This window comes from Photinus pyralis, unplaced genomic scaffold, assembly GCF_008802855.1.
Source record: "Photinus pyralis isolate 1611_PpyrPB1 unplaced genomic scaffold, Ppyr1.3 Ppyr1.4_LG5, whole genome shotgun sequence".
NCBI lineage: Eukaryota > Metazoa > Arthropoda > Insecta > Coleoptera > Lampyridae > Photinus > Photinus pyralis.
Window position 1 is genome coordinate 42,926,435 of NW_022170596.1, and position 13,759 is coordinate 42,940,193.

General features: G+C 35.8%; 2 protein-coding genes across 4 annotated transcripts in view; one reads left to right on the top strand and one right to left on the bottom strand.

Moving 5' to 3' along the window:
• The window catches only part of LOC116170828 (growth factor receptor-bound protein 10-like), a 188,285-nt gene that overhangs the window by 118,672 nt on the left and 55,854 nt on the right, over positions 1-13,759 (top strand). The gene's annotated exons all lie outside the window — the stretch shown is intronic.
• LOC116170829 lies at positions 44-1,082 on the bottom strand. Its single transcript, XM_031487353.1, has 3 exons — positions 915-1,082; positions 643-862; positions 44-581 (listed from the first exon to the last, which is right to left on the bottom strand). The coding sequence occupies exons 1-3, from the start codon at positions 929-931 to the stop codon at positions 48-50; spliced, it is 771 nt and encodes a 256-aa protein (XP_031343213.1). The 5' UTR covers positions 932-1,082; the 3' UTR covers positions 44-47.

A 13,759-nucleotide genomic window follows, 5' to 3' on the forward strand; every position in this document is an offset into this window, starting at 1 on the left:
AAACACAATCCATTTCATTCGAGAAGGAAGTCGAGGCTAACGGAATATCAACGACTTTTTTTTTTGGCGCCTCCTTGAATCCTTTTGGCTATATCGATTTTGTTGTTGACTGAATCTTGGATATAGCCTTCGGCCACCGTGGACGATTTCCATCCACCGTGGCGTTTCAGTGTTGTTATATCGGCTCCTGCGTTTGCCAGAAGAGTTGCAGACGCACGTCTCATGCTGTGTCCAGTATATGAGTGGGCTTCGGGTAGGTTCAAGAAGGAAGCAACTGCCTGGGGTACCTTAGATATGGTATTTATACCAACTGCCTGGATAGTGCATTTCTCTTTCTGGTAATTCACGAAAAATCTGCGGTGTGGAACGTTCTTGGGTCTCAAAGAAACATATTTCCTGTACAGCTCCAGAATGTTTATAGAGAATCCTTCTGTCATGATAGTAAAACTTCGTGACACATTTGTCTTCGAGTCGGGTATGGAGACATATAAGTATCCTCCCTTATCTTCAATATCATCAACTGTCAGTTTGGTGATTTCATCACAACGACAGGCACCTGATATCCCCATTACCAATGCAACCTAGAAAAATACAAAACACATGAACATAAAGCTAATATATAAAGAAATTATGAATCGGTACCTTTATCATCAAGTATTTACTATCAGGTGCCTGTGTCAAAAACTTCTCTACATGTTCTCTTTCCAAAGTCTTCGCCTTTTTAGGTTTGTGAGTCCTTGCTTCATTCTTCAGATAGCTGATCAGTTTTCCATATTTTGATATGTCGACATTCTTATATACCTTCAAAGTACTTTTTACCATGGAATATTTCGTCCACATCGAAGAAGGTGCCAATTTTCTTCTGTAATTGTGGAAATAAGCCAGCATGACCTCTTCGTTGACTCCATTCGGACCTTGCTGTTCCCTCCATTCTTCAAACTGGCGGAACTCTTTGTCGTAATTGTCTTTAGATTTTCTTGGCAGCAAACTAAGACATGCTGCCTCAGCCTGTTTCATTACTTCTTCAGGAACAAAAAGGGGTTCTTGCAAATCTGCCATTATTCAGAAAATTTTCTGACTAAATTTTTTTTTGTTTATTATTCCCCATAGCAACGAATTATTGCTTTTGTATTCCATGCACTCTAGCTTTTCGCGGAACACGCAGTTTTAAGATTTCCACGTTTTAAACCAGCTTGAGGAGGTGTTGGATAAAGTTTTGTATGGTGCACGTGTGTTAATTACAAATAAGCCACTTGAGAAAATAACCCCACTCGGCCTGACGGCCTCGTGGGCTTACTTTTTTCTCGCGTGACTTATTTGTAATATAACACACTTTTACTATAAATAACTATAAAACTGTAGGAGTAGTTAAGGCCGCGGACGGACGGACTGACGGTGAAAATGACATGACAAACAACATGACCGTAAGATCAGTCACTTTTGCGCATTTTCAGTACTTTCTGAAAACTTACATTCACACAAGTATTTTTCTAGTTAAAATGCAACGAATTTCGGTAACCGGAAAGTCCGCGCACAATCGGCAGCATGTAAATAAAACGAAGAAGTTCCCAAAAGATTAATTTAATCTTGAAATTCAGGTTAATTAAGCGCGCTTCTTTTGACACTAGACCCAATCTAATCATACGAGGTTTACTGCAACACATCTGCTTAGCGACCGATATTTGTGCTCACTCAAATGGTCGGTCTGAAATTTCCAAATTTGGTAGCTCATACCCATTGTTGCATGGAATTTTCGCTTAACATTGGGAAACTAAAAACGGTTAATAATTAATTTAATTAACCTCGTCCTTAATCTCAAATCGCGTTTGCTCGTGGGGTGTTGTCACTGGAATAAACTCTTGCCATATTAAACATTCCGTTTAGAAAATTTGAAAGTTTGGGTGGGATTAAAACTTATTAATGAAGTAAAACGGAAAAAAAACCGATTTAAAAAAAAATAAATACCTGTCGGATATTATATAAAAGATGTAGCAAAAAACTTAATATGAAAATATTACTAATCATGGAATTTGTGGCAATATTGAATTTTTATATGAGTTTTTCATTACTCTTTTAGTGATGAAATAATAATCTACTTGATTAAAATGTAAAAATAATTGATTTTACTCGGTAATCTTGCATCATTGGAATTATAATAAGCTCTCTTCAATCACGTAAAAATCCAATCTGGATCCGAATTTGACGGAATTTAATCGACACATAAAAATTTAAAACATTTCGCATTTAATCTAATTTCTATGTCCAACAACAAAAAAGTTAGCACATCCCGTTTACATGTGGCAAAACATTTGAATTAATGGATTACTTTCGAAAGTTTGTCCCCACATCATTCAGGGATGGTTTAATTTCGCAAGAAATGGTGCAGAAGTAGCAATGTTACGAAAATTTTAATTTGACGTACAAAAAATCTCTCGCTTGTATCCTCAATAATGGAGGAAATTCCCAACAAAATTAGCAGCTAAAATTTTTTTATTTGTTTTTGCCACTAAAGTTTCTGCACTAATTGGCGAACTTCCCAACTCCGTAATCGCTGCCATTTCGCGTGACTAAAGAAGTAAATACTTATTACTTCATACCGTTGCGTGGCGGAATCAGGCTTCTACGAATTCGTCGTTTTACGTGTGGGATGTAGTAAACTGTTAAATCTATTGGTCATTTTAAAATGAAATCCAACACTCAGCCATATCGTCCATTTGTTTGACATCTCGATTATACATTTGTAAAATTCCCCTCAGGAAAAGCTTGATTAATTTTCTGTTGATATTCAATATTGATGTTTGCTTTTAATCACCATCTATCCGATTCTGTTCACGCAAACACGGCCATTGCCTCAATTGTTCCAATCTACAGTGTAACAAAATTGCGTTACATAAGTTTATCGATGTATCTGTTAGTAGGTGGTACGTTTTCAGCTTGGATCAAGGACAAAGTTATGTACCTAATTAAGAAAGAAAAACAAATGAATGTTTCCCAAATTAAAGAATTATTGCAATGGGCTGAATTGTTATTAAACACGGTACCTGCATATTGGTTTTATTGATCTACAAGCCGTTTAGAACGTGCTTTCAATGTGAAATTAAGATAGCGGCTAGACACAAGCGAGAAAATAACGTAAAATGTGCAAATACAGTGCAGCCCTTGGACTTAATAATAACAAGATACGAAGAATCGCATACGATTTTCAGTAGGGCGATTTTTTGCCACTCAGCTCGTAATCTGAAACCAGACTTTTGATACGGCTCGACGGACAGACGGACAAAATCATCACATAAGGGGAATTTTTTTTCTTTCGAAAAATTCCAGTAAAACGTTAATGAGGCCTGGCCGAAAGCCGATGGATGCAAAAAATTAGAACTTGAACTTTAAAAGGAACAGACAATAGGGACTAACATATTTCCTGCTGCATTAAAGGGATGTTATAATATGTTATTATGAATGATAAATTTAGGATGCTGACATCCCTAATTTTATTGACAAACCAACAATTGCAAATATATGCTTGGAAATCGAGAGCTTTTGGAAAATGCAGTTTAAAGCTTTTGTGAAATTTCGAAGTTTTAGGCTTCTCAATTTGCAGGTTTCGTAATGGAGAAACTTTGAACTGATGTAATACTTGAACACTCTTTGGACTGGTCCTTTCTGAAGTCCCTAAACGCTTTACTCTTGCCTTTAAAAGCCTGGAAGCCGACCTCTCTCGTTACGAACCTCTTTTATTGTAGGCATCTTGAGAACCGAAGGTCACATTAGGTTCACTGGATGCCGCCTGCGGCGTATTGGTTAACGTCGAGTTGTTAGCGGAGGCCCGCACCCTGGCGGGGCCTGTTCTTGGACAGAAACATCAATTTGAATATGCTAAAACTACAACATGCACGATCGATACATGATCAAAACTATCAGTAGATCAGTATTCTATTGGCTAATTTTAACTCCACCACCAGTAACATCTCAGGCTACCATATTCTGTTTGTCGATACCCATTCATCCGTTCTCTTTTAAATCGGTGGACAAGCAGGCATCGAGCGGGCGAGCGATCAGACGATTGGGAGAAAGCATAACCGTCACGCTTAACAACTAAAATAAAACAAGATAGAAGAATCGCATACGATTTTCAGTAAGGGAATTTTTTGACGCTCAGTTCGCATTCGGAAATACTACTTTAAAAGTGCTTGGATCGATTAATATGTGCACTTTCGGGAAAAACCTGCAAGTGGTGCGAACAGTTATCTGTATTGAAACAAAAAACTGTCTATAGGGTTCTGTTACAAACACAGATAACTGGATGTTTTATTTAATTAGGTTTTATGTTCGGCCACATTTGGTTTAAATTCAAAGCAGCTTGCGAAAGCAGCGGCAGCCTGGACCACCACGGTCGGCGGAACGGCACGGAGCGCCACCAGGAGCTTTCAACCCTTGCTTCTGATCAAAGGCGTCAGTTTCGGAACGGAAATTCGGAACCCACGGAGAAACGGAAAATCCCAGGGATCATGCCAGCACCTGGCGGCGGTCGTTGGCGAATTACTGCACACGGAAACGGTAGCGATTTCCCAAAGCGGGAACGGAACCACAGATTAACTAACGGTATATACTAGCTACGGGAAAACAAACCCTCTTATACTTAACGGAATGAAAACTAATCTTAAAATTCGTGCTAATTAAGCGCGCTTCATTTGACACTAGACCCAATTTAAGCGACGAAGTTTCTGTAACATCTTTGAAATTGAAATTGAAATATATTGAAAATATAAGTACATAAATATTTACATATGAGTGAATTACATCATGCCCAAGATGCGTAAGCAAACGCTTGTCTGCACCTTGAAATTAAGATATTAAAGTTCTGATTAGCTACCTGTATTTGCCCACTCAAATAACCAAATCCTCGTTTCGCTTTAACATTGGGAAACTAAAAATTTTCCCCTGTTTCCTCATGCCGAAGGCTGTAGATTGCTATAAAAATAATTTGTATATTACTACGGGAACAATTATAACCTTTAGAATTAGGTACGGCAGCTGGTTTCCTTATCAGCGGTTAAAACGGCTCTACAAATTAAAACATTACTTTTACCTTTACGGGTGCTTCGTTACAAACCTAGTGCATTAATCATGATCAAACATAGATTGATTGTCTTCATCTATATTTGTAGTTTAGCTTATATACAGGGTGTAACAATTAAGTATATCAACAAATATTTCTTACAAATAAACTGGAGATCCCAACGGTTTCGTTTGGAAGTTAGTCCCCACTCCTTTCTTAATTTTTTTCTCCTCACCCATATCACATGGAATGTTGCTATATTTTTGGCCTTTCTGATTTTGCAATTTTTTTTACAAAATTGTTACCTCACGTTATAAATGGGAGCGCGAAAAGAAGTTCCGATCTCGACGAAATTTGGTACCTGTCTGGGAATATGAAAATGACGAAACTTAACTTTTTAAATTTAGAAACAAATTTCCAGATGCGGTACTGCCAGACGGTGAAATTTTTAATTATTCCGAGTCTCAAAACATACGTCATAAAAAAGTACCTACTTCACTTTTGTATTCAATGAACGACTAGAGGCACGTTGTAATATTAATCTATTTTCGATATTTGCTCATGCGCCACCATAAGTGCGAGTAATTGTTTTTTTTAAATGTTATATGAAAAGCGTTGGCAGTTTTTTTCTTAAAAATATAGGGAATGTACATATCAAATTTCATAAAATTTGTATCATTTTTGTGACCCGACGAAGAATCGCGCTACGAATTTTCAAAAACTGATTGTGGTTTCGTTATCTTCATGTTGCAAAACCTGCAGTTTTTTTTGTAGAAATAAGAATTTTCTTTCACAATCCCATTTAAGGGTGCACCCTCATGGAGTAGGAATTTTGGAAACATTTTACAAAATCACCAAAGAGATCCAAAAACAGACAGGGCCGCGAGGATGTTTTACCGATTATGGTTTTTGCAAAAGGAATTAAAAAATTAAAAAAGAAACGCAAATTTTGACCCTTGGTTTATTTGAATAAAATGCCGGTTATGGTCACCTGTAACACTCCATTTTTGTGGCAAAAAACTTTAAACTATATATGGAATGCTTGGCTATGCTTTTGGTATGGCCCAAACAAAACAGTAGCATGATTCAGATCTGTTCCAGAATGGGGACATTTAAACTATTTAAGACAAAATATAACTATAAAGGACTGCTAGCAAATAAGCCACCGACTGTACCTATATCCTATGAAAAAGTTACCACTAGTGGACGATATCGTCGTGGATATTATTAATATCTTTAAATGCTGGGAATAAGCTACTAATTATATGTACCTATCTTCAAATAACGGTTAGGTTTCTACAGGACATAGGTGTATAAATTTACGGCGCCAAAGTGTCCCGACGCCAAATTGTTCCGGCGCCAAAGTATCTTGGCGAAAATGTCCCCGCGCCAAACTGTCTCGGCGCCATAGCGGCCGTTCATCCGACTTAGACACGATGTTAGTGGTCCCCACATTGATCCTTGCGGAACACGCAGGTTTACATTGCACATCGCAAATGAAATTATTTTGATTAATCCCTCTAAACGTTTATCGAAAAAGCTTAGAACACCATCCTCTATTAATTATACAATAAATTACCTACCATTTTGTATTGTGCAAGTCAGAAGTGACTTAAATAAATATAAGAACTGGGCATTAATATTAATTCCTATTCAAGCTGTTTTATAACGTTAGCTTTCTGGTAGAACTAATGTTTGCGATAACATTTAAATAAATGAATATTTAAAAAGAATGATACATTGCGTATACGTTTCATATTGTAATTGTATGTTTATCCTAATTTAATTATAACATTAAACGAGTATTTTATTGGGCACTTAAACCGTGTAACGAACAAGCTGCTTTACTTTTCGGAATTTTAAATTCGCCCGGGCTCATTTAAATCGTTTGCATTTATGTATTAAATGCGAGTATTTAATGCACCATCCATCAAGCGGAAAGCTTTTAACTTTGTTGATACTTTAAATTGGCAACCTTTGTTTTTTTTGTTTTAGTTATTAGTGTAGTAATTTCCAGAAATATGTGTAAATTTCCTGAAGGGTTTGTGAATTCCCAGATACGTAAGATTTGGCAGGCATTATACATTTCCAGATAAATGTGTAGGTACCATTTTTGGGGAAACTCTAGGTCTCATGAAATTTATGCCGAGTCACCACCGTTACGGATATAATAAAGGTTTTTCCAACTGCTAGACTATGGGGCCAAAAGGTTATTGTAAAATGGTGAAATGGGCCATAGCGATCGCTATGTATGTCCCCACTGATCTCAAAATCGGCTGAAAATTTTCCAAACCTTCTTTTATATACCATTTTCTTATACAGGGAGAAAATTTGGTCTGGAACATTGACAATACCTTCAAAACGATTGTTTTTTTGAAAAAGCTACGTACTTTAAATTTGTGATCAGTGGCGTCTGCATGGTCAAGGGGGGCTTATTGTTTTTTTAATGGAACCACTAAGTTCCAAAACATATTATTGAAGAGTATACTTTTTTGCATCTAGCAGCATAAAAAACGTGTTATATGACATGATCAAATTTAACAGAACAACTCAATTAAGCAAAATAGTTGGTTAATTAATTTTATTATTTTACTAGTTTGAATATGTTTTATACTGTTAGATTCAAAAAGTGTACTCTTTAAGAATGCGTAATGAAAACTAGTGGTTGTTATCTAAAAAAAAATGCGCACTTTAACCATGCAGAAGTACGTCACTGACAAATTTAAAGTACGTAGATTGGTAGCAAACTTTTTATGATTTTGGATACCATGAAAATCTTTTTTTAACAAAATGTTCACCCTGTGTATTAAATTAATAAATACGACTTGAGCGGTTTATATCTGAGGCGGATTGGCAAAATTATCCAGGTTTTTCGAATTTTTTTTTTACTTTTTCAATTTCGGTCATTATTATTAAGGGAACGGGTTGACATTTGGCCAAATCTGACTTTTACTTCCACGTCAGTGGCGTACGCAAACTAATGCCATATATGCAAATATCAACTAATATTTCTTCGCATGCAAACCTTTTATAAAATGAGATGTTTAGGGAATAGCGGATGTTATTTGAGTTATCCATGCCTCGTGTATTTATTAGGACCTAAATATTAAACAAAAATTCTCTTTGCGTCTATGTACTGGCATCGCAGCAAAATTCCAGATATCCACAAATGTAACCGCTAAATAAATGAGTTATTCAACAACCCCGCAATTGAATTAAGTCGACAGATGTATCTCGGAAATTATATCTCTTATCATACGTTTAAAGACAATACTACCCGGGTACCTTAACTTTTGTTTCATTTCTGCACATAAAATGAATATTCCATAGAAGCCGGCGCGCATATTGTTTCGCCCAAACGGGGACTAGTTTCCCATTTCACGTTTGGTTCCCGCACGTGCGGGTTTCGCCAGGTAATGAATTTAATTAAGGGGAGAAAGACTGATTTCAAGATTCATTTAACGGCGTTCGATGAGGGTGCAATTAAGCTTACACAACCCTCGCGTTTCTTTTAGATTGGCAACCTTCACATGAAATCAAATCCATCGGTTACGCGAGTCGATGAGACACGTGACTGCCGTATATTTTTATTCAGCATAATTACTTGAACTGGAAATATTCATGCATACCTTCCTTTCCTATATGGACATGTCATTAGTAAATTAACGTACGCTTTGACCGCGACGCCGACATGCTCGAGCACGTTCGTGACTTGTTTGTTCAAATTATAGTAACTTTCGTTGGATTGCGTTTTAGACCAATGTGAAAAATGGTGGTAATTGAAACGCGTTGGAAAGAATTTCCAAAACGAAGAGGCGTAATTTAGATAAAATATCCTCCCCTAATTAAATAGAAATGAGAGCGGTTTTGGTTTAGTGTGTCGACCGCCTACCGATGAAATCTTAATGACGCTCGAATAGTGGTTGGTATCGTATATGTGAAAAACGAGAAAGCCATGTAATCTGTCAGTTAATTTGTGGGTTGACTGGAAAAATCACGGTGTCTATATTGTGTAAAAGGCCTAAGATGGCGTGCAAAATTTCAGCCGGTATGTAATGTAAGTTGCCTAACTAGTAGGTATGCATAATAGATTAATCTCAAGTAAAACAATATTTTTCTACTCCTATACTTACATTTGCTACCTGTGTTTAAGTGATAGTCATTTCGATACAGATTTTCATTAGGATGCAAGTTTACGACCAATAGAAATGCAGCGTCGGGAACACGACGCATAGTTTATGAAAATCAAAGTTGCCATAACAATTGACAGATCTAAAATTTATTAGTTTTGACAACTGCTGGGCATAGCGGAACTAAGGGGTTACCTACTATCAGCAGGATACGACCCCTCGGTTAAGGAACGGCTTCCTCGTTCTGGAAGTACCAGTCGACACAGGCATTAACGAGATCATCCATAGCTGGACCTCCTAACGTGCTGTTTTTTTTAAGTTGCTCACATCTCTCAGTTGGTCTTTTCACTGCATACAGGGTTAGGGTATATTCGACCAATCCAAAGCAATTCGCTACTATCAACATAAACAGTAATAAACAAATGAACAAATATGTAAAATAAACTTAGTACCACAAATTAATTATCGTAAAAATTAAAGCAATTAAGGTTAAACCAATGGTTAAACGATAGAAATTAAAAAAAAAAGGCGAAAATCATCCAAAAAATACAAAAAAATAAGAATGGAAAAAACACAAATGATACACGATGTTTACGAATTTACAATTGTAATCCCGATTGTAACTAAGTACATAAGATGGCCGGGCGAATTCGCGCTTTGTCCTCACATGTTTTTCTTATTCTTTTTATTCAGTAACTAATCGGAACATATTCTGTATGTCTTTTAACATACAGGGTGTCCGTAAATATGATGTATGGAGTATGAAGTATAGGCAAAGAGTATCCATAGTTACTCTCTGGCCAATGATGTTGATTTCTCTTACTGACTCGTTGACGTCCTTATGTTATTTACTCGTTGCATTAACTTACCTTTTTTGCTTGCCTATATAAATATCTGTTATGTATTTCTGTAGTAAGAAATATTGTGATGTTGGTATATACAAGGCTTAATTTTATTTATGACAATAAAATTTGGGAACGTTGTGCTTAGATAAAGCGCCAATTTGAATATCCTATCAAAATCGATACGTTACCTGAATTATATCTTCAAATCAATAAATACTATCAAATGCAAATGCTTTACTTATGATGCAAACGTTATAGGTTACAAGTAAACAATTCAATATAAATTTCCAATCGTAAATGAAAAAATCTCTAAAATTTGAATGGATATGCTATAGCAAAATTCAACTATAAATTACACGCAAACGATATAACGAATTATTCAGAGAAACGCAAACGTAATTCTGTTTAAGTACATATGAAATGTAATAGTTATTTACATAAAAGTCAGGAAAATTACACATTACTGGCGAGGAAATATTGAAGTACAAGGCCCCTTTGGGGCCGAGTACTTTAGTTTCCGAGTCAAATAATGTAATTTTACTGACGAGTTTTGTATTAAATTTTACCCGAAATCGTATTTTAATATAAAATTTCAATTTTCATATAGAACTTTTGATAAATGCCAATCTGTCAATGATGACAGGGGTCATTATAGACATTTAGCAATGTGACAGGCGCGGCTGGAAAAGTGACAGATGCGGCCGGTAAAGTGACAGGTGCGGCCAGTAAAGTGACAGGCGGCAGGAAAAGTAGACTGGCCTGTCTTCGTCAATGTTAAATCACGGATGCGCGCACTCGTAATTTATCGCGCCAAAATCTATTCAAAGTTCGTAAATTTAAATTAACAATTAAGAATATACTTGTACTTAGCCACTGTAACAGTAGTTCATTTTTAATGTCACCTTTGAACGCGAGCTTCTCTGAATCCAAAATTTGTTGATCATATCTTACCAGGAGAGAGGGGGGGGGGTCGTTTCTCTAACGCCGAAGATGAGAGCGAGCCACCATGTCATATTTACGTGTTGTTAACGTAATTTCGGTCTACACCTTGGAAATAGCGGTCTCGGAACATCCGGTATGTAAAATATTTTAATTTATTGGATAGGAACTTGAGGGGGGGGGGGGAATTTCCAAAAAGACACAGAATTGGATAATTTGTTAAATTGTCAGTTTTCTTATTGTAAATTTAGAAATAGTTTAAGTGCGTTATTATATTTGTTGTACTTGTGAGTATTATACATTTTAGAATTCATAAATAAGGAAATATTTAATAGTAATTTCGACGTAAGTTTTATCTGGCCATCCCTTTTTGTAAAGGCGTTATCGGGCAAATTAATTGGCCTTGTTTACTAACAACGCCACGTGAAAGATAACGAATGCAGGGGTTTATCAATACGGGCCATGAAGCTGAGTTTCGAGAATGCGCAATGTCACAGTTAGACGCGCAAGGTTTCGTTGTTTAAAGAAGTGACTTACATATGCGGTTCCGCGGTTAAAAGGACAACGTCATTGTCTAGTTTTGAGAGTGTCAATTAAATCATTAAATCAGATTAGTCATACCAGTGAGTACTTATTTTTCTCGATATTTTTTGAATTGTTCATTTTTTGAATTGTCCGTTTTGTAAACGGGTTGTGTGTGTTCATATACGCGTTATTAGTTTGTATTTATTTTTTTTCTCAGGGTTGCTTGCATATGAAAATTTAAGTGTGGGAAAACTAAAGAGATTTGTATACAATAATGCGGAGTTAAAAGGTAGCCGTTGTTGTACTTTGTAATTAAATTTAGTAATTATAAAGTCGGTATCTATGAACGTGTGCATATATAATGGAAATTTATTACTATAATGCAACGTAGGAAAAATGGATTATGCAAATTTACGATTTATTTTTAGATTCTCTAATTTAAACACATAGACCGTTTGCTTCCAAAATTGTAAAATTTAGTTTATCTCATTCTCTAGTGGCAATAATTGGTAAAAAGAGTTACGTAGATACGTTCTCGGAATTAATTTTGTAACCGTAACTAGGTGAAGATTCCATTTCTAGTAAAAGAATATTTTATTAAATAAACATTACGATAATTAGTCATGCTAGCATTAGTTTGTGTAAACAAGGTGAGCAAATATTTTAATAACTCATCATCGCATTTCTAACTGATTTTTAAATTATCCAAACGGCGGCTCAGCACGTGTATATTCTCACTTTTGTAGGTGCTCTATATTGATTAATTTTGCTTCATTTTTTATTTAAATAAAATTAATTGACTTTAGCAAAAGCTAATTTAATGCTTTCGTTAAATTGCGGTCGGAAATTATCAATGTCACGGTTACTAGGCGAAATAATTGTGTTGGTAGGTAACATTGACCGGTATGCGACAGAAATACACGATGAGCACTCACTGTCAAAAGTAATGTGTCTGAATCATGTCTGAAAAAATGGTATTATTTTAAACAGCATACTATTGAATCGGTGATTAGTTTTACTACTGCTGGATTAAAAAGGCCGTAAAGAATTCTTTGTTTTATGTTTGATATAACAACGAAGAAATTAAACGTGTACACGTAGGTTGCACTCGACGATGTTCATAAATAGGAATTATTAATTTTTTGGATCGTAAATATAAAACGAGCTTTGTGGTAATTGAAAGTTGATACACAAAAGTAAATTGGTGCGATAAAGTAAACGAATATTGTAGATTTGGTCGAAATCAATCGAGGATAAAACTGTACTGTAATTTAATGGAAATAAATTAATGTCATTGAGATCATAAATTAAAATATATATAGCTGCTGCGTATAATCACAGATTTAGGTATAATACACAATTCCGAACAAATACGCGCGTAAAGTTGGACCAGTTATATCAACAAATTTTGTGGTTTTATTATTTTCGAGTTATGGGGGAGATCAACACTCAAAATCAAAGATCGTGGTTCAGCCAATGGCTACCAAACTCTATAAGGGCTGCATCGACGCATGGTCTTCGTAGCTTCGTTTTGGTAGCAAAGCTTGAAAACCAAAATTACTAGACCAAGAGCCAGTGATCAATTTTAGGTTGTCATTTCAAAAGTCACTTCTGGCAGCCCTTTATTTCTAATTCTAACAATTTGTTAGAGCGAAAAACGTGTCCGTGCGAGAGCAAATGAGATGGCAACCAGCAGGTTAAAAGAGAACACATACATATATATCTACAGGTATATAGGATTTCGCAGTTTGCCGGTAACATATATACAAAGATGAAGATTTTGTAACGGTTTGGGGTAGTCGTATACGAATATTTTTGAAGTACAGTTCTCTGTGCATTGATTTTGCTATCAGAGTAAATAGGTATAGTGTTCTGTCAACAATTAAGGAGAGATTCAAAGGTTCTAGCAAAAATTATATGAATACAGAAGTGGTGTTTCGTTAAATATTGGAATCAACGAAAGGTTCACGACGGTTGGATAGCGTGTACTTTTCTTTGCGTTATATTATTATTTAGTTGAAAAAGTAAGCAGTTAGTGCGTCGCGAGCCCTTCTGTAAAGGTTCTCTTGTTATTAAAAGTTAAGTTTCGTACCGTCTGAACAGCCACCGGCAATTCGTCATTTTATTCTTCAAGTTCAAATTCAAATTTATTATTTATTCGTCTAGATTTGTGTGAAAAGTGAATTTCAGAAGCTGTCAGCGTTTGTGTGGAGAGTTAAGTGCGCCTTGTTTATCACAAACATTTGAACGATCAGATTAATAGG